Below are 27,268 nucleotides of genomic sequence, written 5' to 3'. Positions count from 1 at the left end.
AAAGCCACCTGCCAGGATGTCTGGTGCGGCGGGATTTGCGGCTGTTGTTGTGGCTTATTATCTGCCGATGATAATTTAACCAGTAACCAAATATGTCTATTATGTCCTGTTTACAAAACATACACAAGTCTCGAACTGGTACAGATGTCCGTGGTGTCACAAAGTGAACAATCATCCAGGCTGTGTCGGCCGTCAGACCTATGGGAAACAGAGTTGTGTTCAACATGACGCTTTTGCAGCCACTGTTTTTAATGATTTGATTTCTTAGGGGGGGGGGGGGGATTCTTAGCCCTATTTTTGACCACCCCGCCTCCTTGTCTTCCCACGCATGCCTTCAACTGTAAGCCTGTTGCTGTTGTAAAAGCAGAACTAAATCAGGAAATCCCTTATAACTAAGAATTAGTCAAAGTTGTGCTTGGATTCAAAACACTAACTAAAGCAACCTTTTTTTGATTCACTTTTACTCAGCAAATTTGAGACGGGTCTGGTATAATCAAAATAAAGATATAATTGCTAACCTCGATCAGGACATCCAACACGTGAACCGCTAACTGAAATCCCTTTATGATGGGGCTTTGTATTTGAACAAGCCGTGAACGTGTATAGCCTCCAGCCAACCCCCCACTCCCCCAGTCTCACCAGGGAAGACTCTTTTATAGCGGCTAGTTAGCCTTGTATACGGCGGGGGCCAAACCAAACACCTAGGTGTGCTTTTTACACCTCTTTTCAAAGGCGTTGGAAGGAATCTGTGAAATTTCACACGCTGTGGAAGGCTCTGACTAATTGTTTTTTTGCCTAACAAAATACAAACCTCGGCACCTCAACTGTCAGACTCCCGGGCAGGTATTGAACTCAGCGGAAAGTCAACCGTTGAGAGTTTTCGTGAATCCCGAACCCGGCAACAGCACGACTAGCAGACAGCAATTCGGCCTACAGGGGACGTGTTGACCAATTAGAAGCATCCAGCCATACCAGAGAGGGACATTCCAGAAGGTGCCGTTGGGGTTTATGGGCGACATGACTTCCCTGTCCACCTCTTATCGACCCGCCGTCCAATTAACGGGCCTCATCGGCAGCAGGATTAGTGACACCGAGAAGGGTGAGCCGCTGGCCCTGCAGGGAGATTTTACAACAACTGGCACAGGCCTTAATCCTCCTCTCTCCCCCCCCCCCCCCCCCCCCGGCACAAAGAGCAGGATCAGAAGGGGGTAGCATTTACGATAATCCTGGTATCACATGTCCACACGATAAACAGCCTTCATGTTCCTAGTAACTCATACTGGACCAGGGCCATTGTTTTAAGGGGGGGGGGGGGGGGGGCCTCTCAGACGCTACTCGTCTGAGTAGCGTTGTGCCCAGGAATTTCGATTTTAAAGCATGGTTGATTTCGGTTATATGTAGGGCAATACACAATATGTTAGGTTTGTTTAGACGTTCGAAAAAAAGATTGTACAAGTGTTTATTTTTAAGGGGGTCGTTTTCTCGAACTACTTAGCCACTCATTAAGTCTGTTAGCAGTCCGTCATAGTTTGCATATAGTCGGTTGGCCGTTGACAGGTCAGTATTTTTAGACGTTATATCCAGTGTCATGACAAACATGTCTGCGTGTGTGACTGTCTCTGTGTTTTCATAGCACTTAAATTCACTGTCTCAAAGTACATTTTATTTGTTGTTTTACATTTACTATGCTACTAACTTTAATTGACGCTGACACTACGTCATAGTAATGATATGACTTTGGCCTCAAAGTTTCACACACTAGTGACATGACATTGATTTGAATGTCTCTGGGGGAACAATTCTGGCAGAGCAATATGAAAATTAGAACTATTGAACATGCAGCTGGAATTGGATCTGTTCCAACAATTTCAATGCAAACGTGGAAATGTAGTATTGTGCTGTGTTCTGAACAAAAATGCAAAGCGAGATGCAAATAAGTCCCACGCTCTGCACATTCCTGGCACCGTTCCAGAGGTAGACCTACACTGAACGACTTCAGTGTCGTTAAAACGGAAGGAAACACGTTTAGTCCACCTGGCAGGTTGAAGATTGCTTCAACATCCATTACGCATCACTGTTGAGAATCTAAACTGCCAGAAATTTGAGTTTATTTAAATGATTCCCATCTTCCCTACTGAGAGACCACTTGGCACAGCCTGATGGCAAAATTACCCCAACGTCTGCCTTCTAATTTTTATCAGTTGGTGAGGAAACGCATTTCTCTGTCTTATGTTAAGTGTATAGAGCTTGAGGTGAACCACTGCTTTATGAGACATCTTGCTCTGAATGTAAAAAGCAGGCCTTACCTCACTGGGAGTATTATGGAGGAGAAAGCTACTAACCAAGATATGTTCGGAAATGACATAATAATTATTATTCACTACTAAGTGTTCTCTTCTGAAGCTCAATCCAAATGGATGGGTGAGGGTCCCCTCAAAGCATGCAGTCTGTCCATGACTAGTGTGTGTCCACACGCGTGCATGTAATGCGTGTTTGTATATGTGTGTGTGTGTGCATGTTTATGTCTGTGCATATGTATTCGTAAAAGGTGCAGTGACACCCAGGATACAGCTCCTTCTCTTTTTAAACCCTCCTGCCACACAGACAAGAGGACAAGCCAGCCACACGCACAAACGCACAAACGCACGCACGCACGCACGCACGCACGCACGCACGCACGCACGCACGCACGCACGCACGCACGCACGCACGCACGCACGCACACTTCAAATATCACACACATGGAAATGTTCATCTATGAGTGTACTCTGTGTGCCATGCAGCTGTTTGGCACTGGATTGGAGCGGGCATGGAGTGTGTGTGTGTGTGTGTGTGTGTGTGTGTGTGTGTGTGTGTGGGGGGGGTGATATGGTTGGAGATGGGTCAACAGAACCACAGTGTGACCACCTGGCACGGAGCCCAGGCAGGGTCAGGAAGTGTCTGCAAGGAGGGGGTCACCACAGTGCAGGAACACCCCCCCCCCCCCCCCCCCCCACACACACACACACACCCCTCGTCCATTCAGCCAGTCACCTCAAAGCATTAGTAATGCATTCCTCCACTCCAGCTACATGCAGCGTAATTCAATTTCCTAGACACTGGGGCCGTGTGAAATTGAATTCCTTCGTCTTCCCTCCTCATCAGTCTGGCAGTAGAAAGTCCAGATGACCACCTCAATGTAGCGCAGTCACCCCTAACCTCGACCCCACAACAAACAGAGGAGGGTATGATGTCACCTCTGTATCAATGCGCCGCCATCTGTCTGCGGACGGAACACGTGTGTGGAATGAGCTCACATGTACTGAAATCTCCCAGCACATCCAAACACATTCAAGAGCAAATGGCATGAGGCGTCATTAAGGTAAATGCATGCAATCCAGCAAAACAAAAAATACAGTCAAGTAACTAAAAGAGGAACAGGTGGTCCAGAACAATGTCCACTCAAAACAATGTGCATGTGTTCTATTCTTTTTATGGACACCTCATCAAGCCCATCCCCTTGAGAGTGGTACAATTATAAACTGTCATTTTTTTTTTTTTAAACCTTTATCCCAGAACCTTTTCTCTTCTTAAAATAATATAAATAGTGGAAGCACCACACATGGGCCAGATGTTTGTTTTTAATTTTTCAATAAAAATATTAAAAAAAGAGAAATCCTCCCTATGACAACCGTAAGACTCCCCTCATCATGTCCCCCATCCTCCCCACATACCACATCGCCGGCACAACAGCTGGCCGTCGGACCGCAGGAAGCAGACTGAGCCAGACTCCGTGTCCTGTGGATGACATGGCCCCCTCATTCGCCGTCTGCTCAGAGCGAGAGAGGAGAGGTCACCGAACACAACGCTTCTCTCTTCCACATGGTCAAAAGGAACAGGCATTTGGGGCACCCTCAGCCATGTTGAGGCAGATGTACAGAGTGCAACCACACAACGGCGGCCCCATGCCTATCACGCTAATCTGTGCAACAGCAGCTCTTCAGTGTTCTGCATCCGGGCTTTGTGGATAGTGTGGATACTGTAGTGGGTGAGGGTGCTTGACTCCCAGCTTGAAGGTTCTTCTGGGTAAGAAGCCATCTTTATGTCCCCTACTTGCTCCTTCATGACTTTTTGGAAAATAATCCCAATGTTTTGGAAAAGGGAGTCTGCTAAATTACAAAATCTTTGGAAGTACTTTACCGACATTAAATATACTGAGATGGGAATACATTTCTAAACAACCAAAATAAAGTATTTCCGATGGTAATGTTCGTCTGTGAGGATGTGTTTGTGCTGCTACCTAGTGTTGTCAGGCCATACTGCTAGCATGTGGCAACTGAAACACAGTTCTTTGTGAAGCCACAACAAGGGAGATAAAATTGCCTTTTTTTCCTTTGTCTTTTTTACTGTCAATGCATTTAAAAACAGAGCAGCGGATTACAGTTAAGATTTTGGTTTATTTTTTTATTTTTTAAAACAGTGTTCAAGCTCAAGGTAACCACAAGTTTAACAAACATTTTTGTTATCACAAAAAATATTTATAAAACAATGAGTCAGTCTGCACTGGTCTTTTCAGAGAGAGCGAGAGAAAAAAAATGATGAAAGATGTAAACTATTCATTAAATTAAATGAAACGTACGTTTGCAAGATATTCTAAAATGCAATTTAAGAAACATTATCAAAATGAACAAAGCAAAATAAAAAAAAACGTATGTTGCTTAAAATCAATTTAAAAGATTGCTTAAGATAATGTCAACTCAACCAAGATTTAACTCCATTTTCAAACATTTATATTCTGTACAACATCATTGCATGACAAATAAACGAAGTGTCCTACCCCAAAAACAGTAACATTGCGTCGGAATATTAACATTTGTATATTTTACAGAGCACAGAAGAGTACGCAAGATTTTAAGTCACAATCCCGATTCCTTCGCCCAGGCAACCCTGTAGCGGGAACTTCACAGACCTAGACCTAAGTGAAGACATAAAAAACAAGATCTTGTGCTTTGTCGTTTGGTCCAGTCCTACATAAACCAAAGAAGAACAAACTCCTCTTCAGGAAACTTGTACGCCATGCAGAAATATGGAGGCAGTAGTAGCACAAATATGTCATATTTCACTTCAGATTCTTAAGGACTGTCATGCTTACGGAGGAAAAAATGACTATGCAGAGGATTCACATGAACTCTGGAGAGGAATACAACGACACAACAAAACAAGCCCCCACGGGATCCGTCCTGCAGGATCGGGCTAACTCGTTCATAACTCAAAATGCTAAAACACATTTGTGAGACAGAGCCACCAAAGCGCCGGACCAGAGGAAAACTTCCAGCTTGGCCAATGCATCAACAGCAAACCCAAACCGCACTCACGTATCAACTTTCTTCAGGAAAGTTTAACCCAAGTGACTGCAAACCCAAACTCAAAAAGGTGTATTATTTGCCGTCTCGTGTATTATTTGACTTCTTGCATTGAAGGACAATGCGACACGCTTCGGGTGCCGACAGCACTTCAGCAAAGTTTTCATATACAAAAAAGGGGCAGTTTTGAGTCTGCACTTGTTGCTCATTGTAGTTCTACCTGTAAGGCTGCAGATGACAGCAACATCATGACGCCCACTAATGTCTCCTGTCCGTTCGGTCCTCTGTAAGTCATCCTGTACAAACATTTGTGCTTTCTAGCGGTACAAAAGATTCTCTTCTGTAGTAAACGTGATCCCTGGAGGATACCACAGTACTGGGGGAGTATGGGGAGGGGGGGTCCAATCCAGTCTGGGCTACTGGCTGGATGGAAATCGTTTGTGAACGCTCTCCCCAGATAAACCTATTCCACATACAAACAAAACAAAGACAACGGTCCAACGTGCATTCCAAATGAGCAAACCAGTGGCTTTCTCACTGCATCGTAAAAAGGGGTTGAAATCAGTTAAAGATCCCCACATGTAACAACATACTTCCGGAAATAAAAAAATCACAGGCTTTTCTCATGTGACCGGACATACGATACGTGTGCAAGACTGCAAAATAACTGGTCCCATACAGTCCCCCATGTGGGCAGAAGAATAACATAAGACAGGTGAACGGTAATAAAAAGTACATGCTTGTTTTATATACCACAGTGTACACTGGGTAGTGGCTCAAATGGGAGTGGCTGACCTGAATATAGGAGGCTGGGTTGGGGGCTATCAAACCGCCACCGCCACCACCTCCCCCCCCACCCCCCCCCCCCCCCCCCAAACCCATATCTGAAACAAAATACACCACCAAGCGAGACGATGGATATTCAACAAAGTTTGTCTGTTGTTACACTCCCTGAAACACAGCAACGATGGAATGGTGTGAGATACGCTCATTGGGTCGTGGGTGTTTTCGTGTCCGTTTTGCACCCACTCTCTACAACATTTATAGACTAGTCTGGCGTCGGGTGGAACCGCGGAAACACTAAGTAGTCATCACCGTCAAGTCCAGCATCTCGTATGGATTTCGGTTTGACTTGTCGGCTCGTCAGATCCTACGCTAGGATGCATTCGTCAAAGAAACATCCAAGATTAATCAGAGGAAACCGTTTCGCATCTTTTTTTAAAAACAATGAATCACACTGCAAATAAATCAAATTCTGCAATGTTAGTCCAACTGCCTTCTGATGACCGCATCTCAGCACAGTTGAATGAATGACCAGATTACTGAAAGAATGTATGAATGATAAACCAACAATGGGAGTTGAATAAACATCTGACGACCAGATGTAGGGTCCCTCTCAAACATGTGAATGATCTGTTCCATGCATTGTTTGTATGTGTATGAGTTTGCGTGCGTGTGTGTGTGTGTGTGTGTGTGTGTGTGTGTGTGTGTGTAAGTGTGTCTGTGCACGAGTTTGAACTGTGTGTTTGTGTATATGAGTTTGCGCGTGTGTGAGGTTGAACGAGTTTGCACACGCGTGTATAAGTTTGCGTGCATGAGTTTGCGTGCATGAGTTTGACATGTGTGTGTTAATATATATGCACGTGTGTGTTTGTACGCATGGGTGGCCAGAGAGAGCGAGGCCAGGCGTGGTCTAGATCGCTGCGGGTTGGTCCAGCTCCGGTGGACTGTTGGCCAGGTACTTAGCCCTCATGCTGGAGGTGTACTAAAGAGAAACACAGGACATGACACACAAGTTAGCTTCACTTGCATTTCTTTACAACTATTGCATGCATGAACTATTTTAGATTGTATCATTAGCTTCAACATCACAGAGAAATGTTGAAACTTAATGAGGGTGATCTAGAATCGGACAACGTCGATGGTCAACAAGAGGTTTGTAAACGACAGCTACAGCTAAATAATGTCTTATGAATCCATATTTGTTTGGTCGCCATCTTTCACAAGTAAAACTACATTGCAAGTGAGCTTTATTCCACTCCATAATCCAATATGGATACAACTCTTCCGACAAGTTGCCTCAGACTCCCCACTCCTTACTTATGAAGTTTGCTTTTCATAAGTAGGGATGACCTACAAATACCATACACCCATTCCCCATTTCACCAATGAACACAATCTTTTTTAAAGATGGGGGGGAATCAAGATAAGCTTGTTTGGGTCCTGAGATGGAATGCAGTTCCTTTGAAAATAAAGCAGCAGTCAGTGTATTTTCTGCTGAGGGCAAAACATACAGTACATCTTTCACCCTCAGTTCACTACTTGTTCAATCATCGTGTGCCACCTTCATGCACACTTCAGCCAGGACCATGCGAGTCACAATGCAAGTGATTGAACTTCCAAATACGTACGGGAGAAATAACACGGTACATGGTATTTGTACAACAACACTCACCAACAAAAGTGCCATCACACTAACAAAATGTTAGGATGCAATTTGATTTATTGACACCGCCTGTACTGTAGTGGGAACATTGCATATCAAGATGATATCAAACTTACCTTGGAGGCAGAGTGGCAATATTGTTTTGAATTGTTGTGTGTATGCTACATTACATCATCGAGTCATAAGTGCACTCTACTCTGGTCCATTAGAAAGATTTACGGGCACTTTCATGTAGTGCCCCCTCGTTTTAAATGTATCAACTTTGTCCAGTTGAATGTGAAATACCTCCCTTCTGAAGACTAACAACCCATTTAGGGATGAAGAATGAATCAATATTAACCAATAAACTAAAGTATAATATTTTACGAGAAATCAATCTATACAGCCCCCCGGAATTTGCTTAAATTTACAGATAAACCATATCCTGAGGTTGTTAAGACAATATCCGCTCTGCAATCATAGTATCACAACAACCGATGTTGGGGCCGTGGAGATCCAGTTACTGAGAAAAAATAAGAAAATGCGAATAACAAACGGCAGTTTGGGTCAATGGTCTCCCAACGTCAGGTAGCAAAGGCTATCTCGTCATCTTGTTATAGTGATGTCTTTAGACACGCTGTGGTGTGGGGGTCTGGGGAATAGAGAGGGGGGGGGGGGGGGGGGGGGGGGGTTCAGATGAACATGCAGCCCGAGGCCACAGCCGTCCAGAGTGCAGGTGAGAGATCCTACCTCCAGGCAAACAGACCAAAAGAGAACGCGGGAGAGTGGGAGTGTGGCTGGGATGCGGTCCTTAAAGGTGCTACTGGGTAGGCTAGGTTCGGGGGGGGGGGGGGGGGGGCTGCGATTCCAGGGGAAGGGAGGGGATATGGGAGGGGGTGTTGGGTGTCCACAGTCCAGCAATCAGGGACGGAGGAGGGGTTTGGGTTGGGGGGGGGGGGGGGGGGTCGGGTTAGGTGGTGGTGGTGGCAGGCATGAGTAGTACCTGTTAGCGATAGGAGATGGAGGTGATGGAGGTTACCAAAACGATCTGGAACTCCCCGAGGGCTTTAATTGCCAGCTCTGACCGCTGCTACTGTCGGCGGCGGTCAAATACAACTGGACGGATTTGGCGGGGGGGGGGGGGGGAGAGGGGGGAGAGACGACAACAACAACCACAAGAGAGGAGAGGAGGGAGAGAGAGAGAAAGAGAGAGTAGATACAACAAGGCTGAGGCTCATCTGGATACCAGGAGGAGTTCTCAGAAGGACGGCGGAGAAACCAAGGGGAGGAAACCAGGGGAGGAAACCAGGGGAGGAAACCAGGGGAGTAGTCGGGGAAGACGGAGGAGGGGCGAGACTAAAGCTGGGATTTGCGACACGAGGGAACTACACGATATCAGAAACTTCCATAACCCTTGGGGTCGTTGTCGCCCTGTGTCCAGAGCGACGGAGAAGACGATTGAGGAAGGCTATGGGACTGGGTATTGGTCCATGTTTTGAACACGGGTTCAATAGCTGCTGTCAACACCACATGCTGCCTTTGAGGAAAAAACTATTAATAAAGGTGGCGTGTGTTCATCTAAGGTCAAGTAGGAGTAACAAGAAAATTACCAATGAACTATTCAATTTGAGACATACAAATTGCATAGTTATTGTTTTTTTATTATCTTACGTTTAACAACACCTCTCCAAAAGAGATGAGGGAATAAATTATACAAAGCATTGAACGAAGCGCGATCGACCAATGCAGACACGCGCGTACAGACGTTTCCATGCTTCCCACGTGCACTAGGGAGACGCTGAGAGTGTGGTCAGCCCGGCAGGGTGCTGCCCTGAGAAGACGATGTGCTCGGGGAGGGAACTAATTACAGCCACGTCGTTCCTCTGGAGGGCTGGCACGCGGCCCACGGAAGGGAATCAAACAGGGTTGGTTTTTTTTCCTTTTCTACCCGGCGACCAGCGCTGGCTGTACTTACAGAGGGGGGAGGAGACTCTCGTCCAATCAGAGGGGTGTTTTCGCAGCGCGGGTTCTGGAAGGCGGCGTTCTGGGCCCTGAGGATCACACACACGGACATGTATTAATATAAAAAGAAGACAGCGCATGAATCCTTCTTCTTATTCACCCAAAGGCGAGCTACATAGGACATGTGAACACATCCCACTTCTCATATTACTAATAAATAACTGAAATAAGCTCTTTAAACCCGTGTTGCATGGAACATGTATAGAACAGCAGGTTGGAGAATATAAATATATACATGAATGGCGCGCACACACACACACACACACACACACACACACACACACACACACACACACACACACACACACACACACACACACACACACACACACACACACACACACACACACACACACACACACACACGAGCGGGTTAACAAGAGTCAGGGTCTCACCCCTCGGCATGCAAAGGCCAGGGGGCCACCCGAGGTCAGCCCCCATCAGCCTCCACCCAAACCCCCACTAATCTTGCGGAGGGCCTTGGGTTTCAAAGGGCGCCCAGCTGGGGAGCAACAGCTGCATGCGTCGGGCTCCACAGTCAGTATGCACTGGAGCAGCATTTTCTCCAAGACTACGACCAAAATGGTTGAATTTGCGATCATCTATTATTTATGTTGTATGCATGTTTTTTTTCCCCAGGGGGCATCGGTGCCAGTAAAACTAAAAACATGTATAGGTCATAGTTCACCAGAAACAGTATAATTGTAATAATAATGTGGCAATATGCCATGCTCTTTCCTAACAATTCAAAACAGGGCTGTTGTAACGCAGACATCCATTGGTGTCGTTTTCTTTTTTTCCGCATTGTAATTTTAAAACGGTTAAATTGGAATAACGCAACAACAACAATAAGAACAATACTACATCACGAGTAGGTGCTGTGTGCCGGCAGTCAGAGGCGTTCAGTTAGCGCAGAGCTTCAAGGCAAAGCGAGATGGCACACCATACGAGCACCGGGGGGCCGTGCAGCCATTGCAAGACAAGGCAACTTTATTCGTATAGCACTTTTCATACACAAGGCAGACTCAAAGTGTAGTAGTAAGACAACGCACGTCGGCAGATTCCATTGTAGGTCTCGTTCCGTGTTTAGTATGATGTGTGGCAATGAAGGTTTTGAGCAGGGCTGAACGCAGCCGCGGTGTGAGGGCTCTCATTGGAAACACAACCCCTTTAAGCTCCAGTAGGGACAAACGGCTAAAAGAGTTGGTTTGTTCGCTGTGCAAAGTGTAATGTAATGTAATGTCAATGAAATTACACAGCAGCGCTAATGCTCAGGCATTCAAGATATGCGAACGCGGACACAAACACACACACGCCAGAAAAGATAAATCGTAATACATTACACAATAACCAGCCTTGGATTACAAGTGGGTCGAGATTTTTTATAAAGTAGGAGGGGGAGAGTTGGTTCGTGAGGCAAGAGACGTCGAGGTAGACGGAGTATAAAAGAAATAGACCTATGCCTATGCAATAAAATCTTTTTGTCTCAAGTGAGTCAGTCTTTAAAAATGAATGTAGACAGATGGATGGTGCGTGACAAAGGCCACGCTTATACAGCAAAAAGGCAAGCCCTGCTCTTAGGAAACCCTTTGGGGTCCTTCCAGATTCAGTTCCCCTTTGCTCCTGAACCACGGCTGCACGATCACTACCGGATTCGATAATTGAGATTATCTTTCCCGATAATGGGGATAGCAATTATTCATTGCGATTAACCGATTATGGATTCAATTTGCCATCCACAGGTCATTCCTCAGACGGACACACCAGATTCTAGCGCTCATAAAAGACAATTCATGTGAATTGTTAGAGTGCAAATTTTTAGGATTTAAGACTTGCCCCAACTCCCAACTTTTAAGACAAGACTGAAGACTTTTACGCTTGTTTTAGCTTTCTCCTAAATCTTAAACAAATTGCACTTTCAACAATGCATTGTTTAAACTTTGCCTTTCTTGTACTTTCATTTACTTTTATGCATGACGATGTTTCTATGTGAAGCACTTTGAGTCTGCCTCGTGTATGAAAAGTGCTATAGAAATAAAGTTAACTTGCCTTGCATTGCCTAATTGTTGAGTTGCTATTGTTATACATTTTTTATGGAACACACAGACAAAATCGGATTACACCATTTCTACCATTATATTACTTTGAATGCACGACGTGGGACCCTTAACGATGATCAAATTACGGAGACAAAAAACGCAACTTCGATGAAATCACAAACAACCGTGCAGTCCTTCCCAGAGCTCCCTCACTTTTCCACGGGGGGGGGGTCTTGTTATTTCATAACCAGGCGGGCGTTCACACTCACATGTACTCGGTGACGGGGGCGTTGCTGACGGTGTGCGCGGCCGCGGGGATGCTGGTCTCGCTGCCGTAGCTGCTGCCACAGCTGTACAGGCTGGGCATGTGCACGCGGTACAGGTTCTCGTGGTTCTGCCGGCCGCCGTGGCTCAGGGAGTCGTCCTCCTCGATGTCGTCGTCCTCCTCGCTCCTGGAGGGGAAAAAAACAACCGAAACAAAATAGAAGTCAGTCGTGCAGTTACAACCCGTCGCCACCAGGAGGAGCCCTTCGCCACTGGGAATGGATGATGGCACTAGTGATACAAAAAGAAAAAAGAAAAAAAAAAAAAAAAACGTTTCCAGTGGATCAAATGTGGTTTCTTTTGTGCTTAATGCGCTGGAAGACTGCGTCTAAAAATAGCCTCACTTGGAACATGTAAAGCTCTCTTTATGACCGAGAGTCCTTCTGACACTTAGGAACCCGGTGGTTTTCACTGGGATCTGGTGGGGATGGTGGAGGGTACGGTGGGGGGGTCAGTAACAGTGGCTCACATGACCAAGGCTGTTAGAAAGCGGCAATAGAAGCACATGGTACATCATGACTACCTATGTCCCTCTAGTGTACAGTAACACAACGCCCCCCCCGCCTCCTGGGGCGTTGTGCAGCATAGCCAAACAATGACATCACCGCAAGCCAATCGGTGCACGCGTAATAACGGTACAAAGGGCAGAGCGAGAGATGCTGAGCTTTGCATTGTGGGGGCTCTTTAAATCAATGACTAATAATATTATGCTTCCGTATGTTCCAAAATTGCAGCAGTAGGGAAGGATTATACCAAGACATGGACGGCTCAGAGGGCAGACTGAAGACAGTGGGGGAACTAAAACAAACAGAGGGGGGAGCTCAGCCAAATGACTTGAAGGCGCGATGCACGTATGCCAGGGAATGACCCACTGGACTCGATCAGGCAAGCCATATGTCCACTCCAGTTAGGAGTGGACAGTCCCCTTCAATGATCAAATGTAGCACAAAGGCTTTTTATATATTCAGTGTTGAGCCATCCACTACTTAAAGAGATACAAGTAATTTAGGAGCAGGAAGTGAGTCATGTTCCTGTACAGTTTCCTCCACCCCATACCCCCCATGTGTAACTAGGTTTATTGAGCTTTAGCGCAATAAACATAGAGATGGATGGTTTAACCATGACAACATTTCGCTGAGACGGCATTATGTTTTAATCCGTTGCCAAACGAATGCTAATCTCACAACGGGGCGATGAAGGAAGCGTTAAGAGGACGAGTAGATTGGCCTCGTCATGAGCATGCCGAGCTCAAAGCCAGCGCGCCCGGCCCCATTAAGTAACGCCGTGCCGCAGGCCTAGTCGGGCAAAAAGCCCACTTCCCCAAACCCAACGTCGCGCTCAAAAGGAGGGAACGGAAATCGGATGCGTTTCATCCCGTTTCCACGGCAAGCGACCCGTTCCAAGAGCGTGCACACACACACACACACACACACACACACACACACACACGCACACACACACACACACACACACACACACACACACACACACATCGGAGGTAGGATGTGGAAAGATTCTTTCCTCCGGCCCGGAGCAATTAGGTGGGCTGACAGGAAGCGGTGTCTTTAGAGGGAGCAGCTGGCGTGGGCTGGCCCGGCTCCAGCTGCTCTGGGGAGCACACAGCCAGTCTATCATCGGCGGGGAGAAAGGCAGACGCGGCAGCGCCCCCGCTCAATGGGCTCATCCGGCGGATCGTTAGGGCTGTCTGCGCTCCGACGCTGCTAAAAAACCACCAGAGGGGACTGACCCCGAGCCACGATCCTTTAAATGGAGTTTATGAAGAGGGCCGGGCGAATACCGTAAACACTCATGTTTCACTTCCCCGTTTCAATATTGTTTACTCAGGAAGAGGAGGGGTGTGGATGGCTTTTAGAGCTTTTCGCAGTCACTTTTTTTTTGTTCCGAGTAAAACGTGTGTGAAGCAACAAACCACAAGTGGGATGGGATCATACGTCAGGCTTTAGATGAGCACAATGGGGAAGTGTGATGTGTTATTCGCTGGAATATAAGCTGGCCCACGTATTCATCGCTTCCAAAATAAAGAAACTGCTTAAGAGAAGTTGGATGTATTAGTTGGAGGTCAATTTGCGATTCAACCCATTGCCAAATAGGTGAATAATACAACTGCACAAAAGAGACTATTACAATACTGTCAATCAGCAGATACTTCAATAGAAAGATTTACAGGGAATTGTATAAGAGACAGGTTTTTAATGAGCAGGTAGGGGGAGAGGCATCTTGCTCAAGGTTGCCCTCCGGTGGAATTGACATTGCCAATGACATTTGGGTTCAAACCCGCGAACCTTTCGGCTGGCAGTCACACACATTGTGAGACCTGGGGACAACCCTGCCACCTGAACCAGGCGGAAAACAGATCCATGTGAGCCAAAAGGTGGGCATGCATTACCCTTTGCTGTGCCAGGTGTGAGGGACGCTGCAGATGATGGAGGTGAACATGAGGGCCGTGACGAAGGAGAAGAACAGCAGGTAGATCAGGCCCTCCAGCCCGTCGTAGCACAGGCCGGTCATGGCCTGAACGTAGTCCTGGAGAAACACAGAGGGGGGGGGCAGGGCTTCGTTGAGGCACGTGCTGATCAAGGTTAAGACGATTAAGATCAGCTTTATGTTCCCATGAGAGTTTATGTTTATGAGAGGCCGAGGCTGTAAAATGTGCCCACATTTTGTCACACACACACACACACACACACACACACACGCATTCAATGATGACTAATGAACATTTTTTTCATAGGGAGATACTCGGAAAAACATTGACTTTCTCTCTACTTTGTACACCACAAAATGCATCATGCGATAATGTAAGACCCATTGTGCTTAACCAAAACCAAGGAACTGCTTTAGCACCACACGTTTCCCTTGAAATAGACCCTCATTTGCGGAGGATAGTTATGTGGTGTGGAATCATTTATGATAAGCACGGTCGACGATACTGCGGCAGTAGACAACAAGGAGGGAGGACGGTTTGAGGAGACTGAGCAGGGCATCCAACAGGAGCTGGCCCACACAGTGGCGCTGTGTGTACAGACAGAGCCCAGTGTGTGTGTGTGTATACCATGTGCAGGCTGCGGCAGTCCACCAGCGCCGTGAGCTGATGCAGGCCGATCTCCGTGGTGTTCAGGACCCCCTGGATCTGCTCCAGATTCGGCTGGAGAGAGCGAGAGCGAGAGAGAGAGAGAGAGAGATGTAAACCCTAAGAATCGGCGGATGATTAAAAGCTCCAGCAGGAGGTTGAGAGCCTTTGTGTGTGCCGTTCCTCTCTCTGGTGTCTGGAGAACGCATCTAACCACTGGTCCGGCCCCGAGACCACACAAAGGGGCTTGGTGCGTGTTAGAAGGACTGGGGAAGTGCCCTGTGGTACTGTAGGTCGGGGTTATATTAACAAGGCCGAGAGAGATAATGAGAAAATGCCGTCACACAATAATGCATAACATCTTTGTTGAGAACAAGGGCTGTTTCCATCTATTTTATAGATCGTTAGATACCAGTAAAATAAGGTGGATTGGTTTGAGCCTCTTAAAAACATACCTTATATCAATTGAATGAATTGATTAATCAAGGAAAGATGCTTTGAGTATAAAGAGTCACCATGAATGCTAATCAATCTCCTCTACGTGTCCTCCGGGGAAATTCCACCTGCCCATGTGCCTGTTTTACTCGTTGTAGTAGTACTACTACTACTACTACTACTACTTCTCCTACTACTACGTCCCGTGGTACCGTACACACATTCTTAATGACTCGGCACATTTCTCTGTGCGGGCGAGCGAGCTCCGCTGATGAAGCACGGCCCCGCTCTCCCCGAGCTCGTATCACCTGCCCCGGCTGAGGTCCCAGGACACCGTGTGGTGCACCGGCCAGTGAGAGCACAATACAGCGGCAGCGGACCATAATACAGTCCCTCTAGTTCCCCCAACCGTCAACAGGCCCTTTATGTAAACAGGTGCACTTCTCACTCTGTCTTACCCCCAGAGTGAGAAGTGTGTGTGTGTGTGTGTGTGTGTGTGTGTGTGTGTGTGTGTGTGTGTGTGTGTGTGTGTGTGTGTAAGTCTGTCAAAGAACAACAAAAGGTACTGTAGGTGTACTGTAATAATAATAATAATAAAACAAACTACAGATTCAAAATAAAAAAATTAAATCCTCTCCAAATGTATTTGGGCTTTGTGCGTCGGCAGGTTGGCACCTCTCTGTCTCCAGCTGCTTATGGACTCAGGATGGAGCTGGTGTAGAGCCCTGGTGTTGTAGCTACATGCTGCTGGTGGAGTACAGTACAGTGGAGCACCGACCCCCCCCCCCCCCCCCCCACACCCACCCACCCACCCACCCACCCACCCACCCACACACCCACACCCACACCCACACACACACACACACCTTGGTGTCGGCGTAGTCCCTGGCCGCGGAGCGCAGCAGCTCAGACACGTCGTCCTGCATCTCTACCAGCGCCTTATGGCTCCCGGACAGCTTCTGCAACACGGGGTTAGAAAGAGATTGATATCTATAGATAAAACAATACCACACACACATCAGTCTCGAAGAGCAGCAGTCTGCTATCGAGAGGTTAGCGACTGCCTCCGTCCCGTCACTCAGAAAGTTCTCTCCCCACTGTCTGTGCACTCAGGGGCGCGCTGGTGGCGGACGGCGGGTGAATGGACGGTGTACATGTGGAAGCAAAACGCTGTGCATTATACATAACCCGGCCTCTGGAAGAAAAAAAAAAGGGGGCTGCCTGGGGCCTAAGTGGCACTCAACGGTTTTCATTAATTCATAAAGGCCGGGAGGGTGAAATAGATGATGAATGATTTCAGGGGGCAATCTGCTGTTTTTTTGTTTTCTCGTCTCCGAAAGGATGTTTTACAGTAGCAACATTATTGAATCTGAAACTAGTTCTGTTATTCTCGTATCCAGTCCCGCATGCGTTTCTGTTTTTTCCTTCTGCTGACGAGGTGGAAGGGAATGTACTTTAGTCTGAAGAACGAAAACCGTTCTCTCCAGGGCCACGTTTACTGGGGCAGAGAGGGAGGGGGGGGAAATCACTCACAGCGTATCAGCCGCAGGTCATAAACAAGCTGGAGACCATATGCACAAGTGTGTACACTTGTATATGCCATCATGCAAATGTATGCATGAGGACAGAATGCTGCTCTTGATGTAAGGAATACCACAAGATCCCCCAACATAAATACAGCATTCATCATCTTTTATAAACATAAGGTTAAATGTCAGTTCCACAAACCTGCTGGAACGGGTTGGCTTGCTCCACATTGCAGGTCAGGTAGTACTGCAGGATTTCTGAGGGGGGGGGGGGGGGGGACAAAGAAACACAATAGGCGTTTGAGTGCGTGTCAGCCGCAATGACAATAACGCTCACAACCATACACTTACAGTTCAACAAACCAGATTTGAAAAGGGGCAGTTTTGTGCCCCTGTTCAAACATGTGACTTTTGATTGTGTACCTTTGTGGTGGTAAACACCCCGACCTCCCCATTGACTTCTGTTGACATGCTCCGCTCATATTCCATTGGGTTAGAGGCGTGCCACGGTACGTTTATTTGGGTTGTATTGTCTTTCATCGTAAACGCAGACTAAAAAAGATTCCCAGGCCCACAGTTAGTTTGGTTTCGCGGACTTGACGCTAGTACTGAAGCCCGAGGAAAACCCGCGGTGGAAGAGGAGCCGCAGCGGTCAGGCCTTGAAGCAGACATCTCCAATCAAAAAACCCCACAATGCCTTTTGTTAATATGTCTTGCCATCTCGCCATTCTGACACATTTTAAAGTCGAGCTGGTCAGCAACTTAACCGAAAACAACCAAAACACGGGACTCATCACCCGAGATAACAGCGAGCAGGTCCCGTTCATCAGGAGTGCAAAAACAAGAAGATCATAAACCGTGTCTTTACCAAACGCACACACAGCAGCAGCAGAGCGCTGCTGTGTGTGTACATGAAGCGGAAAAAAGGAGACAGCAGGAGGGTCACATGCATGGCTGAACCCTGGGGGGGGGGGGGGGGGGGTGGACCGACGTACAGTACTACAGCAGCGTACAATGCGAGCGCACAATAAAAGAACCATGGAAATCGTGCTTCGATTTAAAAAGGCAGCCATGCACCAACCACAGCTGCAGACCTCGTCTCCATTATTCTGGCCCGGGCACAACGAAATGTGCGCGCCGTTGAATTCCCCCCCCCCCCCCCCCCCCGCGCATAGAATTAGATGAGAGGAAGAGCGGGGACATGGAAACACTCATTGTGGAAGCCTGCGGGGTCCTTGATAAGGGAGTGTGTGTTGATAAAAAAAAGAACGAATCGCTGGCTTTTATTTTCCAAAGCGGCCTCGAGTACGACAGAGGGAGCGAACACGCATGCTGTGTTCCAATTGTTCCGCTCGCGCTCGCTCCGCCCACTGAGGGAGCAGATTGGTCGATTAATTACTGAAACCGCCACACTGGAAAGACGAGAGTTATATATGGGATAGTCAACCCATTAGCCTGTTAGCCAGAGACGCTGCTGATCATTCATTTTTTAGGGCCCTTTTTATGGCCCCATTGAAAAGACAAAGTCCCCCACGCCCTCGTCCATAAAACAAGGGCCTTTTTTAAGGATAATCAGAAACCACGGGGCCGTGGAGAAGGCACCGGGCTGCCAAACGAAAACAGTGTTCTTTACCGTTCAGAGCTGGGTGACATAAAAAAAAAAAAAAAGACAAGCGATGATTAGCTCATCGTTAGTACCTGGTTTCATGACGCCATACTTCTCCGCCAATTGGGTCACGTAAAGTTGCGGGGAAACGCAGAAATCACTGGAGGCCTGGAAAACAAAAAGAACAGAGAATGTTCTTTACCACATTCAAATTTCCACAAAAAAAAAAAAAAGAGTAAAAAGAATGAAACCGAACAATAACTGCGACACCCATTGGTGCGGCCTTGTTCTATGCTCTCCGTGGAGACCAGAATCCTGGTTTCCATGGAGACACTCACCGCGGAGACGGCGAGCTCCAGGCCGAGGGAGGCCCAGCTGATAACCATGGCCAGCACTGCAAACAAGCACACCCTAGGGAGGCGGGAGAGCAGAGGTGCACAGACATTTACCAATCATCCACCGAGTTCTGTATTGCATAATGGTCTCTCCTGTACATGTTCTTGCAACTGCATTACTGCTGATGCCTTTTATCAATCCACATGTGTTTTCTTCGCTCACATTGGGTTGTGCTGTTCGAGGCCTGGATCCTTAAATGACCTCCCTGGGAACAGTAAAGCACTGAACCCAATCTGCTCTACAGTGAGGGGAGGATGGACCCCGGGCGATGTGGAGCATTTCTCCATCAAGTATGGAATACATAGGTGGGGTCGGATGCAAGCCCATACATTTTCCGACCAAGGGTAAGTTGGTTAGGGTAAGTTGACATTTTGTTTAACATATCCAAGTCATACATCCCTGGGTATTTTAATTTTACACAATAGTTTTACAAACCCAGATACCGGTCATTATTGTAAAAATAATGTTGCGGCTTGGAAGACATTTTGGTGTCTTTCAATTTGGCAGTTTACAAGCCTCCTTTTACTAGACACCAGCATAACATATTCCTTTTAGTGGTGCTAGGTGTGCCATTTGAACGGTACTCACCCAATCAATGTTCCTTTGGAGTTGCGGATCAAGCCAAACAGCACCAGAAGGCAGATGAGGACATCAAACAGCAGTAGGCCCAAGTAGCCCAGCCATCTGTGGATCAAAACAAGGAAAAGATAACCACGATGACTTCAATTAAATGAAGGCAGAAGCACAATATAATCTAAAACATAGACCAACAAACCAGATCAGGCTCCACTACACAGATTGCTATCATTATTCACATATATACTTCACTATATAGATCAATGAAATAGATCACTCTTTGAATGAGAATACGGCCAACAGCAGAGGACCATATCCATCTAATGTAAAAAACATTTCTAGACAAAGCCTTACAATTTTCCTAAGGAGCACATTTATCCTCCAGTGTGTAGTATTTGTGTGCCAGGTTATAAACTCGCCTTGCCAAGGTGGAACCAACCCTTTGCTCTGTCTGTACTAGTAGAGTGTGACGTGACCTCATTGTTGCAGGAGCAGGTCAACCAACAACTTGAATTACAGTCACGCACACGCACGCACGTTATTCTGACGCTAATGTTGACTGTTGCATCGGATACGTAATAAGCTTCCCACTGACTCACGGACTCCAAAGCCTTGATCCTTCTCCTCAACAAAACCTTTGACGTTCCACTTTTGATTTATTTAGAGATTGCAGTAGCAGTCTTGGCTAGCATAGCCAAGAGTATAGAGAAACACTGGTTTAATGATTCGCAAACCAAGCCTTGTCGGCCTTATTATTTATGGATTGTTTTGAATTGTGCTGAGGGGGTTTCTGTTGGTCGGTGTGGTCTATTCCAACACATGGCTTTGAAATCCATGCCCTGGCTGTGTTGGTTAGCTTGAGTGTCGCGCCAGAGGCTCAGTGCAATGTTAAATAGCCTAAATGCTAATGTACAGAAGTTTTATCGCATCCGCTTTCTCGTGGCAATCTGACATTAACGATTCAGAGAGATTCAAACACATGCATCGTTTGCAAGCAAAAACATGCGATGGCCTGACGAGGGAGGGAAAATTAGGGAATTGAAAGATTCAGTTACCGTCCCTGATGTACAGGAATGAACATTAGGGATAATGTTGTGCAACATGGGACTAGAGGGACAACAGGAATGAATTTGGAATAATTCAGTTCTTCAACCCCATGAAGTATAACAGATGTTTCTAACAAAAAGGAACACATTTTTTGTTAGAACACACTTTTTGTTAGAAACATCTGTTCAGGTCAAGGGAAAATAACCAAATCTACAAATCGGGACTTGGAACACACTTTATTGAGCATTAACTCATATTGACATCATCCCCAAAACTGCTGATGTGGTCGGTGCTTGTATATCGTTCATTCCTATTGCCCATACTTTCTGGCGTCATTTCCCATCCGGGATTCATAAAAGAACCAGCCGCCATTTATTTAATTTAATTATGATCAGTGCAGCGGCACATGGGCCGGTCCCTCTCCCTCCCCTCAACCCCCTGACAGCCGTACCTGTACCAGTCGTAGAGCTCCACCTCCGTGGCCAGGGCCTCCAGGGAGACGCGGCCGTGGTCCCAGAAGGTGATGCCCGCCATCTGCTGCACCAGATCCTCCAGCTGGCCCTGCAGCTTCCGGGTGATGGAGAGGTAGTCCGTGTGCTTGGTGTACTGCACCTCCAGGTACTGCAGGTCCCCCTCCACCGTCTGGTTGAGGGAGAACGCACCCTCCGACACCTGCGGGCAGTGGGGGGGAGCATGGTTCAAGAGATGAAATCCAAAAAGGGCTACGCCGCTAGGCATTGTGGGAAGAACTGCAGGGTGGCCGAACAAGTTGGACGGTGTTTATAAAAAAAGAAATAAAAAAGAATAACATTGTTTTTATTTTTGGTTTTGCATAATTTGGCAGTTTGATCGTTTCGGGTCTTACCAGTTTCTGCACCCCTGTGACTGTGCGGTTGGCATGACGCAGGGAGTACGTCAGGCGGTTCACACCGTCGCACGTCTCGCTGTTCCCATAGAAACCGACGGCAATGCCAGCGCTGGGGGCAGACAAACGAACGGATAGGGGGGAAGAGGGGGGGGGGAGCAAAAGGGGAAGAGAGAGAAGGGGGGTGAGCCAAAATAAAGTAGGGGAGATGGCAAGCAGCAGGAGAGGCATGTGAACCCCACATTAACCCCGTCAGTCCAGAGGTCTGTGAACAGACAGCATTGAGCTCCTGCGGCGCCATGGTAACCCGGAGGAATGAGCTAGCGATGCGGCGTGGCCCACGCTGCAGAACCCAAACAAAGACTGCACTGAGAGAGCCGACCAGAGCCCCGTTGGTCGGCCCTTTACATGAGAAATTTGATCAAAAGTGCCCCCAGCAGGACCGACCCAGGTTAACCAAGCGGATGTTTTCACCTCGTTGAGGCAGAAAAACACACACTCGTACAAGTTGCAGATTGTATGTTGGCTGTTAACCTCCATATCCGCTGCAGTGCAAACGAAACCAGAGCATGAACAACCCATCTAAAATGTACAGCGATCAATTAACTTAACAGTCGTTGACTTCCCTAAAACACTTTCCTGGTATGCGTAAACCTACTGTGCAAATAAATATAATTCTGTTTATGATTAGAATAGATGTGTGTGTATACACATCCCTTCAAACTGCAACTATTGTAGAAATAAATAACGTTAAAAACAACACCAAACCACATTATACAGCCAGTCCCGTACAAAGACACTGGCCCCATGCAGATAAGGACTTTCTGAAGCACCACTTTGATAACGGAAGTACATTGAGGAAGAAAAATAAATAAATGGAGAACATTTTTGTTCTCTTTTTGACCACGGATAAATTAGACCAAAAATGTGCCCGGCGGGACCGACCAAGTTTAAACAGGCGGATGTTTTCACCTCGTTGAGGCAAGAAAACACACACTCGTGCAAGTTGCAGATTTAATGTTGGCTGTTCACCTCCATATCCTCTGCGGTGGAACTGAAACTAGAGCATGAACAACCCATCTAAAGTGTACAGCGATCAATTAACTTAACAGTTGTTGTCTTCACTAAGTCACTTTCCTGGTATGCGTAAACCTGCTGAAAAAATGAATAAAATAATATAATTCTGCTTCTGATTAACATAAATTTGTTTATACATACTATAGCTATTGTAGAAATAAATAAAGTTGAAAACAACACAAAACCACATTATACAGCCAGCCCCGTACAAAGACACTGGCCCCATGCAGAGAAGGACTTTATAAAGCACCACATTGATAACGGAAGTACATTGAGCAACGGAAAAAGCGAGCCCATGCTCTGTTTTGTGGCATGTGAATGGGCATGCCGATTTCCTGAGTGTTACTAATCTCTTCCTCTCACAAACCGCTCGCAGACGGGTAAAGACACTATCAACATGAGAACCTCCATTTTTATGGTATCACCATAGTGAGACCTAAAGGAGAACTCGGCTTAATGCTTGAGAGTTTTTAGAGGAGAGGTTCTTGGTGGGGGGATAGCGCTGCCTACCAATCAGTCTTCCTGTTTTCAATAACGCAATCCTATTGGATAAAGGATTCAAGGAGCCTTTTGAAAGGGGTGTGTGTGTGTGTGTGTGTGTGTGTGTGTGTGTGTGTGTGTGTGTGTGTGTGTGTGTGATTTTTGGGGAACACAGAAGAAGTGATTACAAGAAATAGAGGAAAACTTTTCATCAGGGCTTCACGTTGTCGGTTTCACAGCTAGGAGTGAAATGACGCAATGGACTCAACCAAGATGGCTCCCGGGTGAGCCATCAACCGACAAATGAGGCCCAACAGGAAATAACCGAAGCCATGGTCTCTAGCTAGAGAAGGAAACAAACACTGAACAGCCTTCACTCGTAAAAAGAAACAAGGCTCCCTTTTCAATTTAAAACACAAAAGTCCACTAGAGGATTCATGTAACCAAGTATTGGCATCATGTCTCTGATTTCAAAATGTTGGTGTTGATGGTCTTAGAAGGAGAGCCTAACAATTTTAAAACAAAGAAGATAAACAGGGGAAAGGTTTTGAGAGTGTATTTGGAAGATACTAAACAAAGAGAGGTACGGGGGTTTTTATTGATAACATTATCAAATCACTATCGATCTACTGATATGTGAAGATATTTTGATTCGACGACATTGTTGAAATGTCACACATTGAGAGACTATAAATAACAGAAAAAAAAGGAACCTGGCATTCTCTTTTGCTACGTCAAACAGCTGAAGTGAACACCCACTGACCAGAGGTATACAAGAACAGCTGTGGAAGTAGACAAGTGAGGTCCTTTAGGGCCAACCTCTAAGCACTACATTAGACCTCGACATTGTCTGCCACACCACTCCTTGTAGACCTTAAATTACACATGCAGAGTAATAGACCATCCATCAAGATAGCCTTATTGTGGCACTTCAAATGTCTGTATACGGCTTGTGTTTGCGTGTACACTATTAAAACTGCCATACATTTCTGAATAATTTAAATCCTGAGGATATCAGTGTTGTGGCACATCTACTTATGTTAATGAGCACAAGCCCTGCTCTCAACTTCTGTGGTTAAGCTATTGGTGAATCGAAAATACTTGAGGAACTGCTTAACATGAAGAAGCCTTTTCAAAAATACCTTTGCAAAACCAGCATACCTTTGCTTATGAGATATGGCAGGACTCAATAATACAAATACTAATAGGACTTGGCTCCAAAGCCTTCCCAACGGTTATTTGAATAAGTTTTATTGAAATGTTAATCAAAACTTATTGCAATAATTGAGTAACTTTTTTAACATCCTATATGAATTTGTGCATACCAGTGAGTCAAAAATATGTGTTGGTAGAAGGATAGCCCAGTGGTTAGGATGTTTGGGATTCAAACCTAGATCCCTTCAGATTCAAAGTCCCAATGGCAGTCTAGCAGTTAGAAATCCTGCTTGAGGATGTCTTCCCCCAATCTGTTCGGCAAAATGACGAAATGCTGATGCAGATACTGCAGGTGCCATATTGCCAACATTTTGGTCAAATTAGCAAATGTTAATGTTGTCTATATTTCCGGAGGCCATGGCTATGGTTGAAAATAAGCTAAAACCGAGTTGGTAGAATCCTACCAAATCCAGCACACATCACCCATCAGCTCCCCAGGAACCATCCCTTTCACGTCTATTGAGCCGAACTTGATGAGGCACTCAACTTTTTAATTCAGCTGGGAAACACTTCTGCTGTAATCATCAATGGAATCATCAATAGCTCGACAGCCACCGGACAAGGTGCAACCGATGGCACCGTCTAAGGTAAAAACTAAAATCGCTTAGCTCCAACTCTCGAAGAGGAACGCTAGCATCAACTCAACACTTGCTCATAAATTACAATATCAATCTTTGAACAAGGATGGTTTTCCATGTACAACGAAAGGTTTTGTGAGGACCCTCAAGGGGATGCAACGTTGAGTCGACGTGACACTGATGGCCGACGCCACCCAGCCTGCCTTTCCGGTGGTCAAGCACCAGCCTTATCAATGCGATGACTCACCTGCAGACGAGCGTGGCGACGATGACACACCAGGCGGTGCAGCAGCAGTCGGCCCTGGCGGACTCCTGGCTCTTGGTGCGCCGGCAGCACAGCCAGAAGGAGTAAAAGAGCAGGAAGACCAGGTCCAGGGCCAGGCAGGCCAGAGCGATGCCGGCCAGCAGCACAATGGACTGTGGGTGGGGGGGGGGGACACAGGAGGTCAGAGGTGAGAATATTCATGGCTTAATGGCGTTGGAGGTTAGGATAATATGCCTGCTGGAACTTTTGCAAGACAATGCAACACAAACATGGGACAGCTTTGACATTATTGACTTGACATTTACAAATAATCATTGGAACGGCATAAATAACAACTTCAATGAAGTAAACCTTTTAGAAACATGGGCTTTATCACCATATGTGTTCATCTATTCCCTAAAATAAAGCTGTGCATCACTCATTATTGCCTTAAGGTTTAATAAACAATACAGCATCTTGAAAACAAGGGAAAGCACGGCGCCCTTGGATGACCTCTGATCATTTACCCAACAGCTGAGCATCTTGAGCTATTCTGTTCTGACATCATGACGTACCCAACAGCAGCTACCATGGGGGGCCAAGTAAGAGAAACACAAAGCTTTGCCCTTGTTCATGCAATGCGACTCACTGTTAAATGAAATATAACACATTTAAGTGGGTAAAGTAATACAGATTAATTAAATAACTTGATACATAATCACGAATCTCATTTCAACACAATTTGTGGTCACAATAACAATGGAATCAAGGATTCTGTGCTACTTGAGCCAGCCAAAATAATTCAATTTACCTCCTGATATGTTGGATCTGCAGGTTGAAAGTCACTGCTGGTCTGCTCGAACCGGAGGTTGAAATGGGGAAGTCTGTGCAGGAAATTCACCCACCATGGAGGCGAGTAGCTCACAACTGCTGCCATCGCCACTCAAAAGTCAGTGCCGCTGTTTAAGGAAGCAGCTGGGCTTTTAAAAAGGAAGGATGTTGCCCAAAGATACTTGTCGTGAATCTTGGGAGCTTTCGAAACGATGTGGCTGTTGTTGTCATCAATAAACCCCCAGGTTAGATGACTGACATCCTGAACGCCAGGCAGAACAAGTCACAGATGGTTGTTGTTTGTATCAGTACTTAAGGACCACTGTCAAGTGTCTTCTACATACTATAATAAAATAAACCACACGTATAAGCACGTTAAGCAATCTCAGGTGAACACACGCAGATAAATCAAAGCGAGTGAATTCGCTTCCTAATCATACATCAATGAAGAACTGCGTCCACTCACTGGCTTAGCGATAGCATGGTACCGTGCTAGCGGTTGAGCCAGGATTAAAGTATCCCGTGTGACCTCAGCCGAAGTGGGACGTGGAATAAGTCGAGATCCCAGTGTATTGTGGTTTATCAAGTGTCCGCGACGTGTTTCAGTTTTGCTTCAGACGTCCCCAGTCATCCGAAATGTCTCTTCCTTCTTCTCGCTAGCCGGGTTAGCCTGTAGCTAGCTCTGTGGGGGTAGGTTACTCCGCTGATGATTTGTCAACGATGCAAATAACGGAGTCCCCGTTGTTCCACTTTGTCGACATCTTGGTCTTTGGATCGATCTTGGCTCATAGAGGGAGATATTTATGCAGTTGACTCATGCCATCTTTCTCCATTGGTTTCAACCACGAAACGGTGAACGAGAAAGCGGTGGAAGAGCTTCTCCAAACATTGAACAACACAAGCAGTAGAGCCAGACTCTGCCTGCCGAGCACTGCGCCCAATGGTGGAGCTGGCAGTCGAATCGTCAGAATCAATCACAAGTTAGGCTGAGAGAGGATGCTGAATTGTAGCGTTATCCCGGTCTACTGACGTATAATTTCCGGTGTCTTACTTCCTAAGCGTGCAATGACAGTCGAGTTTAGGAGAAAATAACAACAAGACGATAAGAACAAAGGCAATAACAATAAAAGTGGAAATTTTACGAATAAT

The 27,268-nt window shown here is 46.3% G+C and overlaps 1 protein-coding gene across 1 annotated transcript; it reads right to left on the bottom strand.

Moving 5' to 3' along the window:
* Positions 1–4,418: 4,418 nt before the first annotated feature.
* Positions 4,419–27,081, bottom strand: ttyh3a (tweety family member 3a). Its single transcript, XM_030347530.1, has 15 exons — positions 26,586–27,081; positions 26,100–26,381; positions 25,292–25,461; positions 21,695–21,806; positions 21,281–21,501; positions 19,795–19,890; positions 19,149–19,221; positions 18,903–18,978; positions 17,407–17,462; positions 16,545–16,637; positions 15,226–15,318; positions 14,560–14,696; positions 12,098–12,280; positions 9,743–9,818; positions 4,419–7,107 (listed from the first exon to the last, which is right to left on the bottom strand). Exons 2-15 carry the CDS (start codon positions 26,223–26,225, stop codon positions 7,036–7,038), a joined length of 1,584 nt encoding a protein of 527 aa, XP_030203390.1. The 5' UTR covers positions 26,226–26,381; positions 26,586–27,081; the 3' UTR covers positions 4,419–7,035.
* Between the last annotated feature and the right edge of the window lie 187 nt (positions 27,082–27,268).

This window comes from Gadus morhua, chromosome 2 (assembly GCF_902167405.1).
Source record: "Gadus morhua chromosome 2, gadMor3.0, whole genome shotgun sequence".
Taxonomy (NCBI): domain Eukaryota; kingdom Metazoa; phylum Chordata; class Actinopteri; order Gadiformes; family Gadidae; genus Gadus; species Gadus morhua.
The sequence above is the reverse complement of the archived record's forward strand: the minus strand, read 5'-3'. Positions and strand labels throughout refer to the sequence as shown.